General features: G+C 58.6%; 1 protein-coding gene across 1 annotated transcript in view; it reads left to right on the top strand.

Moving 5' to 3' along the window:
* The window catches only part of MINDY4 (MINDY lysine 48 deubiquitinase 4), a 100,388-nt gene extending 82,082 nt beyond the window's left edge, over positions 1-18,306 (top strand). The window contains exons 15-18 of the mRNA XM_037041201.1: positions 2,601-2,762; positions 8,129-8,309; positions 8,855-8,933; positions 17,856-18,306. Coding sequence (XP_036897096.1) covers positions 2,601-2,762; positions 8,129-8,309; positions 8,855-8,933; positions 17,856-17,904 — 471 coding nt within the window. The 3' untranslated portion in view covers positions 17,905-18,306. The remainder of the gene's footprint in view (positions 1-2,600; positions 2,763-8,128; positions 8,310-8,854; positions 8,934-17,855) is intronic.
* Positions 18,307-20,950: the final 2,644 nt, after the last annotated feature.

Raw genomic sequence — 20,950 nt, 5'->3', positions numbered from 1 at the left:
GAACAGCCAGGCCTCACAGAGTGGCCAGGGCATCACAGTTAAATCCAACCCACCCGTGTAGCACAGACGGTCTGGGCCCGGCTGGTGACCCAGTCGCCCCAGGCCCCGGCTCACTGTGCCCACCCTGAGAGCACCCGGGCACCCCACAGGACCAACCAGGCCTGCACTTTTTCCGGGCACCCGAGGGACCATGGGGCGGCAGCTGCCCACCTTCCTGCAGGAAGGCCTCAGACTTTCCTGGCTGCCTAGGTGGTCCCTCTCCCTCCCTGGGTGACTGGCTTCCTGTGGGAGCCACCCCCTCGGCAGGCAGAGAGCAGTCCAGCCCAGGGTGGGCAGCAGAGCGGGTGCAGAGAGTCCCAGACCCAAGCTGGGGCTGGGTCCTGAGCCAGCTTGGCTCTTTCACTTGCAGACTGAGCTGGGGTGATGTCCTCCCCCTCCCTGAGAGCCAGCTTCCTCACTTGTGGGACGATGTGTTTGGACTAGNAGGCCTCAGACTTTCCTGGCTGCCTAGGTGGTCCCGCTCCCTCCCTGGGTGCCTGGCTTCCTGTGGGAGCCACCCCCTCGGCAGGCAGAGAGCAGTCCAGCCCAGGGTGGGCAGCAGAGCGGGTGCAGAGAGTCCCAGACCCAAGCTGGGGCTGGGTCCTGAGCCAGCTTGGCTCTTTCACTTGCAGACTGAGCTGGGGTGATGTCCTCCCCCTCCCTGAGAGCCAGCTTCCTCACTTGTGGGACGATGTGTTTGGACTAGACCGGTGCTTTTTAAACTGATGTGCACACGAACCCTCCAGGGTGTCGTTGATGGGCAGGCTCAGATTAGGGGTCTGGACTGGAGCCGAGTCTGGGATTCTAACAGGCTCCCAGTGGCAGGCGGGGCAGCGGGCACACAGGCCACTCTGTGAGTCGCAAGGGACGGGATGACCCCTGCGCTCTGCCGCTGTGTGATTGTGGGTGCAGGGGCAGGGCGCAGCCTGCTGTCCTCTCCCCATTTCAGGAGGGCGTCCCGCCCCGAGGAAGGTGAGGCACACCCTGGACGGGGAGCAGGAGCCTGCTCTTTCCCCTTGAACACCAGCTGGGAACAGTCCACCCCACCGGATGAAGGCGGGCCTTTTAGCAGCCTCTGCTCCCAAGGGGCAGTATCCCTGAGCCACCGCTTCCTGCAGACCCCCCTCACCTCCTCTGTGAGGACACAGCAAGGCCTCTGGATGTCTCCCTGTGCAGCCGGAGCAGACGCCTTTCGCTGGCACTGGAGCAGGGGTCTCGGTGGCAGAGGGAATTAGAAACTGGGCGTCATTCACACAGTCCAGGGGAAACACTTCTGTGAACTCTGCTCTCCAGGGAAAGGGCTGGGATGGCCGTTCCCATGCCTAGTGTGAGATCTCTGTAGGCCTCACACACGCGCCAGGCCTGGATGGATGTAGGTTAGACAGGGGTCTTTCCTACCTGCCCAAGCTCCAAGTCTTGTCTCACTCAGACCCTTCCTCAGTGGTCAGCCAGCTAAGTGCCGACTGATCATCTTTAGTCTTGAATCTTTGGCCAGCTAGGTGGTACCTTGAGGGTAACCCGTAAATGTGGAGGGAAGGGACACAGGACAGGGAGCCAGAACCCATGGGTGGAAGCCTGGCTCTGTCCCTAACGAGCTGTGTGACTTGGGCCTCTCCCACCTGTGAGCCTCAGTTTCCTTATTTCTAACAGAGGTTGGACCCCTAAGATGCTCTGCATGAGGAAAGGCCCTTCCAGTCACCCCAGTGCTCCATCTCCTGTCTCGGGGGTCAGCAGGCTTGTTGGCCTGTCAGCGTGAGGCAGAAGCCATGTGGCCCCTCAGCCCTGATCCCAGGCAGCCAACAAGGGCAGAGGCAGAGCTGGGGCCCAGATAGGGGCTTCCCTGCCTCCACCTCCCTGCTGCGGCTGCCCTCTCCTCCCCCCCACCCCCCGAAGACCCCGCCACTCCTGGCGAGATCTGAACAAGGCCTGGGACTGAGTTATGGGCACCGCCATCCATTTCCTGGCGTTGCTAATGTGCTCTGGTTATGTAAATGTCTCTGGTTATGTAAGATGTTATCACTGAGGGAAGCTGGGTGAAGGGTACACAGGAATTCTCTGTACTATTCTTACAACTGCTTTTAAGTCTAAAATTATTTCAAAATAAAATAGGTTATTAAAGAAATCACCCTCCTTCAACACCCACCCAAATGTTACTTCTCCACAAGTTGCTGGGACCAGTCACGTGGTTGTGTGTCTGTCTGGGCCCAGAGTGCCCTGCACCCCAGTTTTGGAGCCCCAGCCACACTGTGCTGGGCAGGCACATACCTGAGCCCCCACTGTGACCCCGACGGCCAAGGTCAGGGCCGTTCTCTCCCTCCAGCAGGACCCCCACCCTGCCAAGGCCTGGCGCATGCTGTGCTTGACGAGCGCTCTCGGAGGAGAGCTGGACAAGCGCCCAGAGCGGCCTTGATGTGGGGGGTTGGCAGCTTTGCCCGAGGCTTGTGGGGTCGCTGAATTCAAAACCCCTCTGATCGTGGTCTCCCTCCCTCCCCGCTTTCCCTCCTTCCCCTGCCTCGCTCCCAGCTCGCCTTGACCAGCCTCTCCCATTGTCTCATCAACAGGAGCTGGTCAATCTGCTCCTGACCGGGAGAGCCGTGTCCAACGTTTTCAACGACGTGGTGGAGCTGGACGCCGGGAACGGGAACGTCACGCTGCTCAAAGGCATCTCGGCCCGCAGCGACGTCGGTTTGCTATCTCTCTTTGAGCACTACGACGTGTGCCAGGTAGCAGGGGCACAGGGGTCCGGACTAACGGGTGGGGTGGGGAAGGAGAGCCAGTGTGAATCCCTGTCTGGTCTCCCTCACGAGAGGTTTGGGAAGAAGTGTGGCTTCGCTGCTCTCGGGTGCCGGGCTCCAGATTCACACTTGGAGTCAACTGGTTTCTGGGAAAGGCTGTTTGAAAGGGACTTCTAGGGGCTTATGGTGGGATTGCAGGTTGGAGTGTGGCTGCCTCTGTAGTTTGTGTGTGTGTGTGGGGGGGGTGGTGTGTGGTGGGGGTGTCTTCCCCAGGGACAGGGGACCTGGAGTTACAGACCTGTGTTAGTATCCTAGGGCTACCGCAGCAAAGCACTATTAGTTGGTGGCCAAAAGCTACAGAAATGCATTATCTCACACTTTGGGAGCACAGGCTCTCCTAGCAGAAGTTCAAAGTCAAGTGTTGTCAAGACCATGCTCCCTTTGAACCTGCAGCGAGAAGCCTTCCTCGTCTCTTCTAGCTTTTGGTGTTTGCCAGCCATCCTTGGTGTTCTTTCGCTTACTGCCGCATCACCCCAGTCCCTGCCTCTGTCGTCTCGTAGTCGTCTTCTCCCTCTGTCTTGTGGTATTAAGGGCCCACCCCACTCCACTAACCTCATCTTAGTTACTGTGTCTGGAGCAACTCAAATACAGTCACATTCTGAGGTACTGGGGCCCGGACTCCAACCTGTGTTTTTGGGAGACGTGGTTCCACCCATACAAGGGTTCCCTCAGTCTGTTTGCTAACGGATCGGTCCCTCTACTGCCTCTCTCACTGCAGCCAGGGCCCTGGGGGAAGCTGGACAGGGGACATTGTGACTGTACCTCTGGGCAGCGTGAGCAGGGGAGTGCCAGGCCCTGTGTTCTTGTCCCAGCCTGCCTCGGTCCTTCTCTGAGCCTCCGTTCTCCCGTGCTTGGTTCTCTGGCTGACTGCGTCGAGGGAGCTGTCCCGGGAGGACAGTGGGAACTCTTTGCATGGTGGCTGCCCTGCATGGTTCTCAGAGGGTCTGGACAAGGCCGCATTCACTGTGTATCCCCAGAACCAGGGATGCAGTGACACAAGGGGGCACTCAGAGTGGTTGGAGCTCGGCATTGTAAGGTGGGGCTCAGTGTCATCGTGTCCCTCCCACCCAATCGCACGTTCCGGTGTGCTGTCCCATTGCTCATGGTCCACGTGGCGTGGCCCACCCCCAGGTGTCCCCTCTGGGCGACCCCCACCCCCATGGACAGGAAGCAGACTCAGGGTTTCCAAACACTTGAGTGGAAAAGAATGATAATGGCTCCTTCCCAGGTCTGCTGATGTTGGAAGAAGCCCAGGAATGTGGCCACGTGGCCTGTGAGAAGCACTAGGGCCCCGAGCACTAGACCCTGGGTGGGCTCTGCAAACACGCAGCTCGGATTCCACAGGCCAAGAGGGTAACCTTGGCAGCACTCACAGAATCCCTGGCTTCCACACGGTGAGCCCTGGTTCCATTCCTGTGCGGAGGGCGTTGGCCCACCAGTCAACTGTTTCCTTCGGTCTATGGAGGGCAACTGCTGAGAATATCAGTTGGGGGGTAGGGAGGGGGCAGGGTGGGCTGTCCTTCCCTTGGAGTGAAATGCTGGTTGAGGAAATTCAGGCCTCACAAAGTTGGGAACCCTCAGGTCCACATAGACCCTCGCCTGTGTAGTGTGCTTGGCCGAAGACTGGGAGGCAGTTTGACCCTGCACAGCAGGACGACGTCTATGCCTCTGCCATGGCACTGTGGGGCCTTCCCCAGCCGTCTGCAACCCTGCCGGTCTTGCCTTGCCCACCCGACTTCCCCCTCACTCCCACTACCTGGGGCTCAGCAGTGAGGGCTGGACCACAACACAGGCTGCAGCTGAAAGGCCACCTCCTCGTGGTGGTCACGGTGATGGGGGACTGACAGGCCTGGGAAGGCCTGCATGGGACAGGGAGTTTAACTTTGGTGCTTCTCCCCTGCCTGGAGAAGGCATTTCTGTTGCGGTCTCCATGAAAGGACCCCAGCAAAGATGGAGCTGTGTTCACTGCCAGCTCCACCCTCCTCCATGTCCCCCGCTCCACACACGGCACCGTCTGTGCAGTGACCCAGACCAGAGGCACGTCCTGTCCTTCGGGGGGCCACATGGCTCCCACCCTAAGTTGTCTCTCGAGTCTGTTTTTCCCAGTCTGAGTCACCAGCATCACTGGCCTGGGCACCTGTGACAGCCCAGCTGATCTGGGGCTCCTGTCCCCACTGTCTTCGTGTCCTGCCTATACAGTGTGATCTTTTAGAGAGTGGATCCGAGCACATCATTCCTTTGCTTAACCACCCTTCGGTGGTTGTCTAGGTCTCTGAGACTGTTATGGGCTGTTTACGGCGAATTGTGTGTCCCCCACAAATTGATATGTTGAAAACCCAGCTCCCAGTGCCTCGGGGTGTGCCTGTATTTGGAGAGAGGGCCCTACAGAGGTGATTAAGTTTCAGCGAGGCTGTTGGCTGAGCTCTACCGCACTGTGGCTGGTGCTCTTGTCAGAGTAAATTGGGACATGGATACACACGAAGAGAAGACGGTGTGAAGACCTGGGGGGATGACTGCCACCCACAAGCCACAGAGAGAGGCCCCAGGAGAAACCGGCCCCGTTGACACCTTGATCATGGACTCCAGCCCCCAGAACTGGGAGACCTGCGTGTCTGCTGCCTAAGCTGCCTGGCCTGTGGAGCCCCAGTCAGGGCAGCTCTCTCGCACAGCCGTCGTTCTACAGGCCCAGTGCTCCCCAGGACCTCCCAGGCCCCATGAGACCTGTTCCTGTTTCCCCTCCCAGCCCATTGTGGCTTAGATGCCACTTCCTACAGGAGGCCCTTTCTAACCTCATCACTCTGTCTGGACAGGGTTCTCCACTCGTGGCCCCAGCCCTCCTATCATTTTGCACCATGGAATCTTAATTCTTTCCTCCCTGGGCCTCTTTTTGCTCTAAGTATCGTATTTCATTGCTTGTGAGGTGCACACTCTCCCCACCTTTGAACATTCCAGAGACTGTGATGCAGCCCTGCAGTCGATGGTCAGACTCAAATGGCCAGCTCACGTTTGTTCTTAGCCATAGGGAAAAATAATGGCAACTCCAACGGCATCTTAGATTCAGTGGAAGGAGGCGAAAACGGGCCTGTAGGACTATTTGATTACCACCTGCCTTCCCCACTCCCTGGTAGGCACCATAGGACATACATGGCTGTTCTTATGTCCTTCACTGCCATATCCCATGGCCTGGCACGGTGCCTGGGACCAGAGTGCAGCCTTGCTGATGCACGGTGTCCCTGCAGATGGCAGACTGCAGCCCTGCCTGCAATCACCTGTGGGGCTTGTTCCATTAAGGCTGCACCTCCCCCACCTGTCAGAGACGTGAGACCCCCTCTTTGAAGAGTAGTCAGTGGTTGTGCTGCGTGGTGGTCACCCACCAGCAGAAAGCTGGTGGGGGAGGAAATGCGCCCCCCGCTGCCTCCTCGCCCCAGGCCTTTGGTCAGCTACCCCTGAGTCCAAGGAAGGAAACTTCGTCTTTGGAAAATGTCACCCACTTGGAAGAGGCTCCTGAATGAGAAAGCTCATTTATAAACTCCCTGGGCAGCTTTTTTTTGCCTTTAATCTTTTGACCGCTGTATAAATGGCAAGCTGCCCTTTTGTCCCTCCGCTGGAAAATTCAGGGTGGCTGATTGTGCAGACGCCTGCCTCCGGGCGGCTGTGCGGCTCCTTTTCCTGCCGTGAATGAGCCCTGGGTCCCCAGGTTTTGAGGCTCCCTCTTCGAGGTGACAACCCTGCCAGAAAAGCCTCTTTGGAGCTTGGAGCAGAAGCCAGGTTGGCCATGGGGTTCAGGCACGTCCAGCCACATTCTCTAAAACATCTAATTCCCATTTCCCACTGAGGAGCAGGCTCCGAAGTCACGTCTGAATGTCACGCAGGGCTGGAGTGAGGGCCCAGCGGGCCAGGTGGGGACCCGGCACTTGGATGAAGAGGAAAGGGACACCTCGTAAAGGTCGTCCTCCCACCCTCCAGAGGCAGCGGTTGTTCACAGCAAGCCTTGCACCAGGAACCGGGCCGAGGGCGCTCTGCGCAGCCCCTCCCCCAGCCCAGAGCTGGCTCCCACAGGGCTTGCAGGGCCTGAGGAGGGCCACGCTTCTGGGACAGGCCCCGGAGAAAGTATGCCCTTCTCTCCACTGGAAAAATAATTCCCATTCTTTCCTTAATCCACAGGCTATGGCTGTAAATACCTGAGCAAGCAAACATCTCCTGGGGCTGGTAGGGATTTAGGACAGAGTCAGTCTGGCCCAGCCCATGGCATGTACACACTGAATAAACTCAAGCCTGTGTGGGGAAGGCACAGCCCACAGGTTTCACAGGTGACAGAGAGAGTGGGCTGAGGGGTGGGGTGGCCAGGCACCGACCCCCCTTGGCGGTGAGAGCAACAGGGCCCTCTACCAGGGACGTTGGAGGGAGCACCTCACCGGAGGAAAGTACCAGCTCCCATTCCCCCACCCCACTGGCCTTCCCTAGTGTGCCTTACTGCTCCCTGAATGTCTCTGGACATTGGTCCCTGGTGTCACCACTGACTGCTCACCCACAGGCTGTCCCTCCCTCTTCCCTGTGGCTCCAAGTCCCACTTGTCTTCTAGGTAAAGTCCTACCTGGTTCCTGATCCACCTCACTCACGAGGACCCTCGTTCGTCAAATGTTTGCTTGTGTGGACTATGCCCCTGCTCAGCACTAAGGGCACAGCCCAGGGTGTGAACAGCAGGCAGACGTGTCCTCATGAGGCAGTGATGCATGTGCTAGAGGAGGGGCTAGCCAGTACCTCCCAGGCGGGGGCCCAAGTTGGCAATTGGTGCTCCCTGGTTGGGTGGTTTGGGTGATGCTGTACCCTGCAGGGGTGGAGAGGACTGCCAGCCCTCCAGACCATGCTCTGCAGATGCACAGGTGCTGGCACTCGCCATGCTGGCGTAGTTTGAGGACTGGTGAGAGGTTCCATGGGCTGCCAGATGGGCAGGGCAGGGTGGGGGAGACCTGTTCAGGAGGTCGTTCATTGTCCGGGCAGGACAGGCTGGACATGAAGGACCTCGGGGCTCAGCAGGCAGCCCCATGTGCTAGGAGGCGGTGGGCTTCCAGACTGAGCATCTCCGCCAGGCTGTCTGTGAGGCAGAGGCCCTGTGAGCGGCAGGCTGAGCCAGTGGGGACAGCTCTGGGAGTCAGGCTGCTGCGTCTGTGAGCAGCAGGAAGGGACGCCAGCCTCACACACAGGTCACAGTCTCCAACTGGGCCCCTGAGGTCAGCTGGCCCTGGGCTTGGCCAGGAGATGCTCAGCATCCCTGCCCTCTTCCCCCTGTCCAGGTTGGCTGCTTCCTAAAAACCCCTCGCTTCCCCATCTGGGTGGTGTGCAGTGAGAGCCACTTCAGCATCCTCTTCAGCCTGCAGCCGGGGCTCCTGCGAGACTGGAGGACCGAGAGGCTCTTCGACCTGTACTACTATGACGGCCTGGCCAACCAGCAGGAGCAGATCCGGCTGACCATCGGTGCGCTGCCTCCCCACCCCATCCAGCGCAGCCTCAGGGAGCCTCCAGGCTTGTGGGGGAAGCGGTCCCTAGCACACCTGCGCACAGCAGTCAGAGAGCAGTGCAGACTCACTGAGTGTCAGGATGGGGGTTGGCAGGCGAGTGTCAGGGTCCTCCTGCCGCAGGGAGCCGGAGCTGGGCCAAGAAGCAGATGGTGCCATGGCGTGAGGAGAGCCCGAGAGCATGCACTAGTCTGGAATACCACACCCACAAATTTGAGGTCTATCCTCCAGGCAGTAGAGAGCCCTGGGAGGTTCTGGAGCAGCAGAGTGATGGGATCAGATGTCTTTTACATGGAATTATTCTGGTAGCTGAGGGCGGGGCAGGAGGGTGGGGTGGAGACTGGAAGTGGGAGGCCAGTGAGGAGGCTGCGGTGGTGTCCAGGTGAGAACTGAGGGGCAGGAACGAGGGGGCGAGAGGAGGAACAGGTGCCAGAAGAGGTGGGTCCTAGGAGGTGGGCTGTCAGTGGGCCCTGGCCTGAGTGTGTGGCTCTGTCGCCTTCCCAGACACCACCCAGACTGTCCCTGAGGATAGAGACAGCGACCTCGACCTCATCCCGCCCCTCGAGCTCTGCATCAGGACCAAGTGAGTCAGGGACCCCAGCCCCGGCTGAGGAACCTCACCTGGGTGGCCGGGAGTGTGGGGGTGTGGGCTGCACGACACCCCAATTCACAGGGGGTGGGGCCCCCACAGACCAGAAAGACACAGTGCTTGGGGCTTGTTCGTGTGAAGTATTACGTGATCACCCTGGCCCAAGTGGAAAAGTGTGTCATTTGTGGGGGGACAACTTCTGAAGATGTCCCTGAGCTGAGGGCTGGGGGTGAGTGGGGACCTTGAGACCCTTGCTTGCTCAGGGCAGCAGCCCCCCAGTGCGGGGAGTGTTGTTAGGTTCAGAGGCAGAAGGACTGGTAAGGTTACCTGGGGGTAGGTTTGGGGGTCTTTTAAGCAGGACAGGAAGGTGGTTGGGACTGGCCCACCCAACCGGTAGCTGGGGGGCAGCTTCCTGGAGCAGCAGCGCCCTCTGCTTTGGGGAGGAGCGGCCGTGGTCACTCTGCTGCTGCGGTTGGGCCCGCTGAGCAGAGTGGTCCTTCAGCCTCAGGCAGGGGGTCCTGGCTCCTCTAATCCAGCCCCTCAGTATTTACTGGAGGCTGATATTTAGGACAAGGCAGGGGGTTGCCTAGACTCGACAGGGAGTCAGGGCTCACTTTACCCCCGAGTTCTCCAGCAGGGCCTCAGGGCCGGGCGGCACCCCAGACAGAGGGTGGTGAGCTTGGAGCTGTGGGGAGTTCCCAGGCTCTGGGGGGCCCTTCGCTGAGCTTTGGGGTGGTGACTTGGAGGCCTTTGGACATGGTAGGAGGGGCAGGCCAGGGAAGGAGGGGCCTGAATTCCAGCACCTTCTCTGGGGGAAGCAGTACAATGCGCAGGCTCAGAGTGTGGGTTCTGGAGCCAGGCTGCCTGGGTGCAAATCCTGGCCTTGCCCCTGCTGGCTGAGAGTCACTGGACTTCACCTGTCTGGACCTCACTTGGTCCTCTGTGAGGTGGGGGTGATGGCAGCGCCTGGCTCCCAGCATGCTGCAGTTGCCGGGGTACCGCCTCCACTCTGTAAGCAGCTCTCCTCTTACTATTGTCTCAGCCACTCAAGAGTCAGTGGGACATCAGGTGAACCTCCGTTCTCCAGCTTGTGAAGTGATCAGGGTTGGAGTGGGGGAACCAGGTGATGGCTGAGGCCTTGCAGCTCTGAGATCCACGCAGCTTACCTGGAACCTCAGGGTGCTGCCCCCTCATAGGCAAGCAGGCCCTTGGATGGAGCTGCACAGAGAAAGAAGATACCACAGGTGCAGTTAGAGGACCTGGGCCATGTTGAGACTTTCCCACTGGGCCTCCTCCATTCACCCCTCTGCTTGCCTGCCCACCTGCCCACCCCCCTGGGCCCGGGATGAAGCATTCCTTTGGGGTCATGTGCTGGCATTTCTTTCATCGGAGGATTACAGGCACGTGCAGGTCGCTTTCCTTTCATGTACAAAGGGACACTCATTCAGAGTGATGAGAGAAGGGCAAGCAGTGGGGAAGGGAGGTGACACTGGCCTTGGCGCCTTCTGTAGGACAGGGTGGGAGGCCACAGGCCATCCTTCCTGCAGGTGGGCTTGTAGATCAGGGCTCTGGACCACACCCTGGGCATGGGCTCCGCCCACTGCCCGGCCTCTGGGGCCCTTGCTGAAGGGGTGTTTGTTTTTCCAGCCTCCCTGGGGGCGGCCCACCACCCTGAACCTCTCCAGCTGCCCCACCTACAGGGGTCCCTCTTTCCATGGGAAAGCTTCTGCCACTGGACCCACAAGCACCTCTGGGGGCCCAGGGGTGGACTTCCTGGGCTCAGCCCTGATGGCAAGTGCTTGAAAGTGACCTGGGGCCCCACTCCATCAGGGATCTCAGTCCGGACACATCTGAATGTGACTGTGGACCTGGAGCATCTCTTCCTCTTCCTGCAGCTGTCCCCCTCTCCAGGCCCTTCCCCGGCCCCACTGTGGCCATGTGCCATGAGATGAACAGTGAGAGGATGAGGTAGGCTGCCACACTGGGGCATGAGGCTTGGCCTGGGGCAGGTGGTCTGCTCTGCCCCTGCCTCTGACCCTGCTCACTGTCAGGCGAGGAGCTTGGGCCAGGCTGAGTCCTGGCATCTCCTCTGACAGTCCCTCTTGGTCCTGCCACAGAGGGGACATCATATTTGTGTAGCCCCCAGGGTTAGGGACACCCAGACTAGGGACCCCGGTTGGCACAGACCCCACCCAGCTCCCAGTGGCTGAGGGATCGATGGTCTAGTACACTGGTTTCTGGCTGTGGCTCCCCATCTGGAAGGTTTGCCCTGGAGCGTGGTCTTGGGCTTTAGCGGGCACCCCCTGGAGGGCGTGCCAAAACACAGGTCCTGGGGCTCACTCACCCCCAGGGGCTCTGGTCAAGTAGGTCCTCTCTGGGCCTGAGGATGTGCATTTCTGAGGAGTTCCCAGGTGCTGCTGCTGGGGTTGCTGTCCCCCACCCACACTTTGAGGACCACACTCCCAGAGCCTGAAAAGAGCAGCGCCTCCCCCTCCCAGCTGTCTTGTGAGATCAGTCGCCAATGGAGGTGCCAACCCTCCTGTGCCTGGTGCATCTGGCACATGGAATGCATCTGTCCCAATGCAATACCCAGGGCCCCGCTGGCCGCCTGCTCCACCGCCCCCACCTCTTGCCTCGCTGTGAGGGTCCACCTGTGAAACTTTCCCAGCATTACTGCCGTTATTCCCGGAAAAGTGGAGTGGGCGGAGTGGGACCTCTGGGTGTCCCCCCATCTGTCTCCATCAGATAACATCCCGCAGTAATAGGAACCAGAAGGCCCAGCCTCCCGGAATCCTGTTCCAGGGCTTGGATTACAAAGGCTTCGGCATATTGTTTTCATCCCAGACTCCCAAACAGTTCAAAGAGAGAAACTTGGGAAAGTGAACTTAAAGGTCATTGAGGACCCTCTGGACTTGGGCCCTGCCTTTTTGAGGGACACTTCCTGCTGCTGTGGGAAGCCCTTGCTCTGACGGGAAGGGGGTAGGTATGGTGCCCCGGCTGAGCTCAGGTCACCTCTGAGGTCAGTCAGGGCTCGCCAAGCAGGACCCGCCTGTGGGCAGGTGGTTCCCCCCATCACTTCCACCCTGTGGAACCCTGGACTGAACCCCATGGAAGAAAGAGCGGGATAAGACTTGATTCTTGCTCTCAGAGAGCTCCCAGTCAAATGGAAGTCAAGTTCAGAATCAACTCTGCTCTGGTCCAGGGAGAGATGCACCATGCACCCTCAAACCTGACTCTTGCCCCATAAGGACCTCTGGCGCTCACCCTGACCCAGTGCGAAGCACACCATACACCTGGCCAGCTGGCATTGGGTGAGGGCCCAGAAAAGGGCCCTTGCTCACCACCAGGCACGGCCCTTCTCTTTACAGATGGGGGTCTCCTGAGTGGAGGTCTGTGCCCAGGTCTCCCCTCTAGTCACAAGCAGCATGGGGCCTGGAGCTTAGGCTCCAGCTGTCCCAGCCCGGCAGAAGGTCACTCAGCAGGCACTGCGACTTCCCACCACCTGGCTTTGTCACTCTGGTGACATTGCACAAGACCAGACTTCGGGTTTTGCCTTCGGAGAAGAGCATCCTAAGTTGAATGATCCCTGGGTTCCGTGCCAGGTCGTCTCCACTGTCCTGTGTGACGCGCTTCTCCACCTCAAAGAGTCTCCTGTTACCTTTGCTTGTGTCAGGATTGCGGGGCCTGTCCTCACCCCCCTCTTCCCACTGTTTTCTAACCACCTCAGCAAAACCCGGCTCACTGTGGGTCATTGCCCAACTTGACGCACACGGTGACCACTCTCAACCCTCCAGCCTAGTGAGAGTGGGAGAAAATGAAACAGTTGTCAGCAGTCCAGAAAAGAGAGGAGAGACTCACACCTGGGGCCTGGGGCCAGGCCCCAGATGTTTCTGTCTGCACGCTCAGACAGGAAATTGAAAATGTAATTTCAGCTGTAAGCTTGCCTTCCAGGGCCGGAGCCCAGTACCCTGCTCCCCTGGCTGTCCCCCAGCCACCTGAGGGTCCCCCACGGTGGCAGGGATCCCTGGGTGCTCCCACTGCCCCCCAGTCCTCGTGCACACCCGCCCTAGGTGTTCCTCGTACCTGGACAGGCTCGTACAACACTGAGCTCCGAGATGCAGGCGAGAACACAGAATAGGGCCCGGCCTCCACTGTCCAGCTGTGTGCAGCCACGTTGCATGGCCGCCAGCAGGTCTGGTTCTGCTGTCACTGACTTCTCCCACCTGTCAATTGGGTGTAACCACGTCCTCTCTGATGGACCATAAGGGGCTCACACCTGTGTGAGGGGAGAAGGCAGAGGGCAAGGGACAGGGGAGTGGCTGTGGGACACGGAAAGGGCTTTGCAACAGTCTGAGGCAAAGGGGAGGGGTCAGGCAGTGTGCACAGAGAGTAAGGTTTCCCCGCTGGGTTCTGGGCTCTGGAGGAGCAGCTGGTGTGGAGGGGTGTCCGGGCAGTAGCACCTGGTCGCCACGCTCAGGCCCCAAGCTGGAGGCCAGCACGAGGAGCTCTGCCCTCTGGGACTCCGAGTCTGTTGGGGGAGGGAGACCCCTAGCAGTACTGCTGGGGGAAGGGTGGCAGCCGTGTTGAGGGCTGACCCCCAGGGCCAGAGAACCCTTTTGGAAGGGGTCCCGGGTCTGACCCTGAAGGGTGGGGGCGGAGGGCAGAGCATAGGCCAGGCCACAGGTGAGAGACACCCCCTGGGGCCATGGGGCCCAGGGAAGGAACTTGCTTGTGGGATTCTTTCCTGGAAGAGCGGCGTGAGTCAGAGGAGCATGGGGTGTGTTTTTGCCAGTCAGCTCCCAAGGCCAAAACCAGGCCCACCCCTGCTCCTGGCTGACACAGGCTCTGTTGGGCATCTTCCCCCACCATCAGGGTCATCGGAGCTGACCGTCGGTTGGGCAGTAACTGCCGTTCTGTGGTGGTGGTGGTGGCCCTGGAGGAAGGGCCTCCCGTGGGGCTGTGAGGTGGGCCTTTGTGATGCTGAGCCACCTGGGCACCAGGGACCATGGCATCTTCACTGAGGTCGACCCTGGGGCTATCGGTCCTCAGTCGGGGCGGTCTTGTGCCCCAGGGGCCATTTGTTAATATCTGGGGACATTTTTGGTCGTCGCAGCTGCGGGGGGCAGGGGGTTCTGTATCCAACAATACCCAAGACAGCGCCTGCAGCAGAATTATGTGGCCCAAAATATCGGGGGTCTGCAGGTCCAGAAGCCCTGCTTCGCACTCACCCTCCTGAGTTACCATCGGAAGGGGGCCTTGGTGCTCTTCCTCACTCGGAGGGCATCCGTCCTAGCCTGCCCCATCTCGCCGGGTCCTAAGGCACGCGCAGAGCTCTCCCTGCTGTCCTCGTCATTGACTCACAGGACCCGCTCTCTGGCAGGAATGGATTTGAAAGTGTATGAATTTTTATGTAAGTCCTTTCAAATTTTAAAACGTCTCTGCTTTGATCTTCTGCCGTAAACTGCAAACTGCTTTTCTCTGGTGCTTCAGTGCTCTCCCTGCTTTGGCACCTGTCGGCTGGGAGGGGTGGGTTAGATGCCGCTCTGAAAACCCTCAAACCAAGCGTGAACCCAACAGCCTGGCCATAAGCCTCAGTGCCTGTTGGCGTGGCATGCTCGTGCAGTGATGGGCCAGTCTGGCTCACTGAGACCACACGCCGTCCTGCCAGGGTCTGAGGTGTTTGCAGAGTGGGAGCTCAGAGGAGGATCTTCCGCATGCCCGCTCTGAGTGGCGAGGATGAAGGCTGAGAGGCGTAGGGGAGGGCCTTGGGGCCAGGCTGAGGATGGACTGTAAAGGGACACAGGAAGTCCATTCCATCTCTGACTCGTCCCCTCATTCTTGCCATGACCGGGGGCGAGGACCCACCCAGCTGTGGACAGTTGTTGCTCCATTCAAATCTGGGTCACAGGGCCAGGCTGGACAGAATGCCACTCTCCTCCCTGACCCCTTCAGTTGCCTTTCTAGGGTCTGGATTTATGGTATGTCCCTAGCATCCGAAACTTTGGTTGAGTAATTTATAGAGGCCGATGCCTACCTACAAATCTTAATAGAACAACAAAAGCCATGTTTTAAATAACATGGTTCAAAACTTCAAAGATGACGAACAGAGAAAGAAAATGGACAGTCTTGAGTTGCCGGCAGCACCCATGAAGCCCCGTGTTGCACGGCCACAGAGTGCTGAAGCACTATCACGGGCAGACCAGCCTTGCCCCTGGGATCCTGTGCTCAGCACTGTCCTGCCTCCGGAACCTGCTCAGCCATGCGGGCCAGAGCTGCATCCATCTTCCCTCTGCCCGCACCAGCGAGAGCCGCCCAAGGACGGCTCCAGCCCCAGGGGCAAGGCTTCATCAGTGCAGGCGTGGGCACTGACCACCGGGAGCAGTCCGACTTCTGCCCCGTCCGGTTTTCTCCAGACACAGCCCCAGTGTCTCTCCTTCGAGCGGTGGTGAATATGACGGTGCCGATGGGTTCTACTGAAGTGGCTCCACCCCTAGGCACCTAATATATTCCTCCGGATCTACCTCCACGCTGATGCCCAGCAGCTCAGCACAAAGTCTAAAGCACCCAGGCACCACAGAATCACTTCATCCACACCCAGTGGGACCAGCGATGCCGACCCTGTTGGTTCACACAACATGACTGACAATGAGGGGAGGCAGGGCCTGTGGACGCGCACCAGTGGACTCTGCTTTTCACAGCGGGGAGGTCTGGGATGCGTCTCACTAAGCAGCTCGTCCAGCAATGACTCTGGAGCGAAGACCTCTCCTGGAAAAGTAGGTGGACACAAGTACATCCAGAGCACCTGTGACCAGCAGGTCCCAGGGAGCAGGTGGTTCAGGTGTGGAGACAGCACCGCTCAGCCTGCTGTGCAGGAAGGAAAGGCCAGGTTGCCAGAGACCAATGCAACCTCACTGAGGTGACATGTCTTAGTATCATGGGGCATTACCCAGTGACACTGAAGAGAACATGGCTAGGGTTGGAGGGACCCGTTCCCTAAAACAGTGTGACCTTCCTGGCTGAGCAGGTTATCCATCATCCACCCATCTCAGCCCTTCTCGCTGAGTGTCTGAACCAGAAGGAGCAACTCAGCTTTCATACTTGGACCAGATCAAGATTTCTTGGCACACTGATTGACGTGTACAGCATAGGCAGGGCTGTGTCTTGTGTCCGGACCATGCCGCACGTTGTAGTCTCACACTCTCCATGTTTACGAGAGGGGCCATGCCGCACATTGTATCCTCACACTCCCCGTGTTTACGAGAGGTCGGGCCCCACAGAGCCTGGGGTGGGGCCCGGGGCATGCAGTACCAGCTGTTCCCAGTGCACTCTGTGCAGGTGTCTCCTGCACTGTGCCTTTCTACAGGAGTGAGAAGCACAGGAGCGCTGCAAAGATCTCTTTTCTCCCAATGACAAGGAGTCTTCTTGCTCGTTTGAAGGGGAATGGAATGGTGTGAAGTATGTAAAATATGCAACAGGGGAACAGGCGGCCTTTACAGATACCGGAAGTAGTCTGGCATGAGAGGGCAGTGAGCCGGAAGAGCAGGATGCATGTATGAACCCTGGACAAGCCTCTGGACAAGGATCCCTCTCAACTGAAAAGCGAGGGCAGGGATGTGGCAGCTGGAGCCAGGCACAGGCGTGAAGAAAGGCAAAGGGCAGAGGCCCGAGGAAGCAGAGAGACAGAAATGCAGTGGGAGTCTAGGTTTTTCATGAAGATGAGGCGTGTCGGTCGGGTTTGTGCTGAAGCCCTTCAGTGCTTCCAAGCTCCAGTTGCGAAATGGAGACATCGTATTTTGAGTGGTGCTGTCCCTTCTTGCTTGCGGCCGTCTGGTCTCAGGTCTCCTGGACTTTGTAACACACATGTGCAGTTAGAGTGAGAAGAGCATCTCTATCTTCCTCCTCTGTGGCACTTACCATTTTGATTTCTGTCCTGGAGAAAAACTTCAGGTTTTGGAAACGTCTGCTCCCTCCCTCCTCAGACCCTGTGCTGTGAAAAGCAGTTCCGCACCCCAGCCTCAAACTCTGCGCTCTGGCACTGCTCTGGAGGTGTGTGATGCCTGTTTCCCAGCCCACTTTCTCTTATGAGATGGGCATACGCGTCAGATACCCAATGCCAGGTTCTGCAGGAACGTGCCATCCGATGGAAATGTGAGTCCCCCAAGTTGCTGTAGAAAAAATAATGCCACATATTAAAGCCCCACCTGGGAGATGTCGTGGTCTCACGAACAAAACTTCTATTTGGGAATGGAACTATTATTAAATTGTAGCTAAGCCTGGACTACAGTTTAATTACACTCAGTGTTTCTGAGAGTGTCATAAAGTTGTGGGTTTTTTCCTTTAAATGCGAATCTGTGTTTTACTGAACGGCCCACAACCCTTTGCCAGCTTCCCAGGCTCATAGAGGAGAGCCCAGAGAGACAACAGGGCCTCCTAGGTCCCGCACGCATGGCACAGCGCCGCCCCGCCCCCCTCCCCCGCCCCCCTTCTCGCCACACCTTTCTGGGCCCCAGTGGCCAGACCTCTTCCTGCGTCTTGAACAAGCCAGGGTTTTATCGTATCTAGGTCTTTCCACGTACCTTTAGGCATTAGGCACCCCGGAACGATATGTGTAGACTCTTTGTGTGAGGTGAGGGCCCCGCACTGACAGGCATGAAGGGGGTCCCCAGTGAACACTTGTGGCAGGAAGCAATGAATGGATGAACTGCCCCTCCGTCACTCTGCTGGGCCTTGGGTGCATTTGTGTTTTAGAAGGGCCTGGGATGTAGGCTTGTGTGTGCGTGTGGAGGAGCCAGGGGGAGGGCGGAACCTGACTTCTCCAAGACGGCAAGACGAGCAGTTCAGGTGAGCGAGGGCCCGAGATGGCTCCTGTGTGGGCCCCACAGCTCTGACCCTCTTTTTCTGTCCCTCTGTTCTTAGGTGGAAGGGGGCGTCCGTGAACTGGAATGGCTCAGACCCCATCCTGTGAGCCTGTGTTGGAGTGGCTGTGTCCTGTGGCTCCACCACCCATTGCAGGGTTGACAGCTAGGCCCCAGGCCTCAGGGATGAGTCTGTCGGAAGGCTGTCACCCCCAACTGGGCCAGCACAGCTTCGGGAGCATCCAGAGCCGCCCTGCACCTTCCATGAAGGGCCCGCCCAGGACTGTGATAAGGGCCTGGGTGCTGCTGCCCTGTGGCCCCCTCCCAGCTGGCTGTGACTGCTGGGGACAGGAGGGAGGCTGGCTGTTGGGACTGCTGCTGCCTTAGCCCGAGTCCCTCCTGCGCTCCCTGCTGGGCCATCCCCTTGCCAAGCCTCTGATATGGCAGGTATGGGACTGTGGGCCCTCATCGTTCCTGGTAACCGGCTTTCTATAAAACAGGAGAGAAACCCATGGCGAGAGCCCAGACTCACTTGTTTTGTTGTCAGAGAGAAACCACTGTGTCTGCATGATTCGAGGCTCAAGTGGGAACAGTCCTGGGGGGAGGGACCTCGGAGCCCTGGTGACCTTTGGGCTGCAATGTCCCCTACCAGGGTCTCTGCAGGCAAGTGATGGCCTCTGGCCTCGTGGTGTTCCTGGCTGGACTTGTGGCTCAGCCGGACTGCTCCTGGTCACACCCAGGTCTAAGGTGCCAGGTATCACAAGCCGTGCTGGCCCATCTCGGGCAGACCTGGATTCCTGGGGCCCCAGAGGATGGTCTTGTGGACCTGCAGGCTAGGTAGGCCTGGCCAAGTGGGCGTGGGACAAAGAACCTTCTTGGGAGAGGCCTCATAGCCACAGAGGGCAGTAGGATGGGGGTGGACAGAGGGACTGGGTGTGGTCCCCCATGCGTCTGCAGCACGGCATGTGCAGGAGCCAGCTAAGGATGGGGGTGGGCAGTGTGTGGGGACCCTCACATTCCAGGGCCGGGATGGAACAGTGGGCCTGGGAAAAACAGTTACTCAAGGAGGGAAAACTACAGATGAAGTCGCCTTCGTTCTGTTCATTCAGAGGGAGGAAGTGTGGAAATACACCGGGAGGCTGGTGGAATAGACCAGAGAGGCAGCAGTATCAGAGCCCAGCACCAGAACTGAGGGAGGGAGGGCGCCCAGAGGCAGAGCCCAGCCCTCGGCAGCCTGTGCTGCTGCTGTCCGAGCGAGAGCAGTGGGCAGCAGCGGAGCAGAGCCTGCAGGAGCACGTCCCTGTGCCGCCTCTGCTGTGCCCTCCCAGCACCTGGGCCGGGGCTCTGAGTGGTGCCCGAAGAGGTGGGTGTTTACACAAGGGGTCCGAACTCAAGATCATCCCTGGCCCAGGAAGAAGCCACAGAGGCTGGTGAACACCAGGTGGTAGCCAGTCCCCAGGCTCTGAGTGGCCCCGGGGACTCAGGACGCAGGCAGCTCAGGGGTTGTGTTCACTGCAGTGCCGGCTGAAAGGAGACCCTCCTCTGTAAGTGCAAGCATGCAGGGGGCACAGCTGGCCTCTGGGGGTGCCCATCGAAGAGCTTCTTTTGTGCTCATGGGCTGTGCATGTCTGCGACTGGCTGTCGGTGTTCGGCCCAGCAGGGAGGAGCCCGGAGGGAAGTGAGAGGGCAGGGAGTGCTTTGTCCAGGCTGCGCGGAGGCCCCAGCGGGGCCGGCTGTGTAAACTCCAGTGACCATTCACAGCAGGCGTCCAGCAGAACTGCTTCCTATATATCCCCGAAATGTTTATGCATTTGTTTTCCTTGGCCAGGGCCAGGCTGCTCCAGCTGAGTAACCAGTGAGGAAGGTGGTTTCCTTGCTGCAGCCTTGTTTATCAGCCTGGAAGGAAAGCTGTCTTTTCAATGAAACTCACTTAACCTCTTGACCAGGTCGGAGTGGCAAGGCTGGAGAAATCAAAATATTCTGGCGTTGTTTGAGAAGGCCAGTTCCGACAAATTAGAAAAGCACTGTTCCGGAAGCCAAGACACAGGTACACATGCAGTTCAATGCCCTTTCCCTGCAGTTTTCTGGAATGGAAGATGAGCAAAGCCTGGCACCGCCCCCTCCCGGGCCGGAAGTGAGAGTAAGCAAGCCCGCAGTGCCAGTCCGGCCTGCAGGAATGAAACAGGCCCAAGCGTCCCTGCCCACAGGTGCTTGCATTTGGGAGTGCATGGCTTTCTAGGGAGGCTGTAAGAAAGCTTCAGGGGTCCATACCCCCAAATTATATTGAAATCTTTGGGTACATGTACATATGTGTACTTTTCTGGGGAGAGGACGCTTAGCCTTCCTAATGGCCTTGAACTTGGAATAATGTCCCCTTCTTTTCCTTCAAGGTAAAGAGCCAACCATGTCCTAGAGGTGAGTGGCCTCCCAAGGGCAGAGCCTGAACTTGCCCCCATCTCTGGGGTCTGGTTCATCGAACAAGCAGACCTCAGTGGGAAGGGGGGAGCTCTACCCTTTCTTACTGTGACTACCCACTGGGGCCTCTCTCTTTCTCCACTCTTTGTTTCTGGGTCTCTGGGTGAAAGGGCAGGTCACTTCCAGTTTTGGGGGGACAGTGTGAGCAGGAAGACCAGTCTAGCGGTGACACTTCACTCCATTCTCTCATCAGTGGGAAGCTCTTCCGGGGACCTCGAGTCACTGGCCTCTTTCTGCGGGACATGCAGCACACGCAGTTTTCTTGAACCTTCCCTCCCTGGAATTGAGAAGAGGGGGCCCTGGCCAGACCCGCTGACTCAGATCTGCATTTCAATGAAACCCGCAGGGGCATCGGATTAAAGTTTGGGGAGCTCTGTGGCAGAGCTTGCGATGTTGGGGGGGCGACTATGTGGATGTGAGAAACTGCAGAAGGCACGTGCAGGGAGGCGTCGCACCAGAGAGGCCGCAGCGGGACCGGAACGCCTGACTTTGGTGCTGACCCCCGCTTCCTGCCTGTGTGGCCTGAGCACCTGACACAAGCTCCCTGAGCCTCAGTCTCCTCATCTGCAAAGTGTCCACCTCCCAGAGCTGAAACAGGACCGATCTGGGTCCACATATTGTGAAGCGCATAGATCAGGGCCTGGCCCTTCACGAGGACTCAATGAGGGTTTGCTCTTCATA

Source organism: Sturnira hondurensis, unplaced genomic scaffold (assembly GCF_014824575.4).
Source record: "Sturnira hondurensis isolate 20B ecotype Veracruz unplaced genomic scaffold, ASM1482457v3 Scaffold0002840, whole genome shotgun sequence".
Taxonomy (NCBI): domain Eukaryota; kingdom Metazoa; phylum Chordata; class Mammalia; order Chiroptera; family Phyllostomidae; genus Sturnira; species Sturnira hondurensis.
This window is presented reverse-complemented; position numbering and strand designations above follow the sequence as displayed.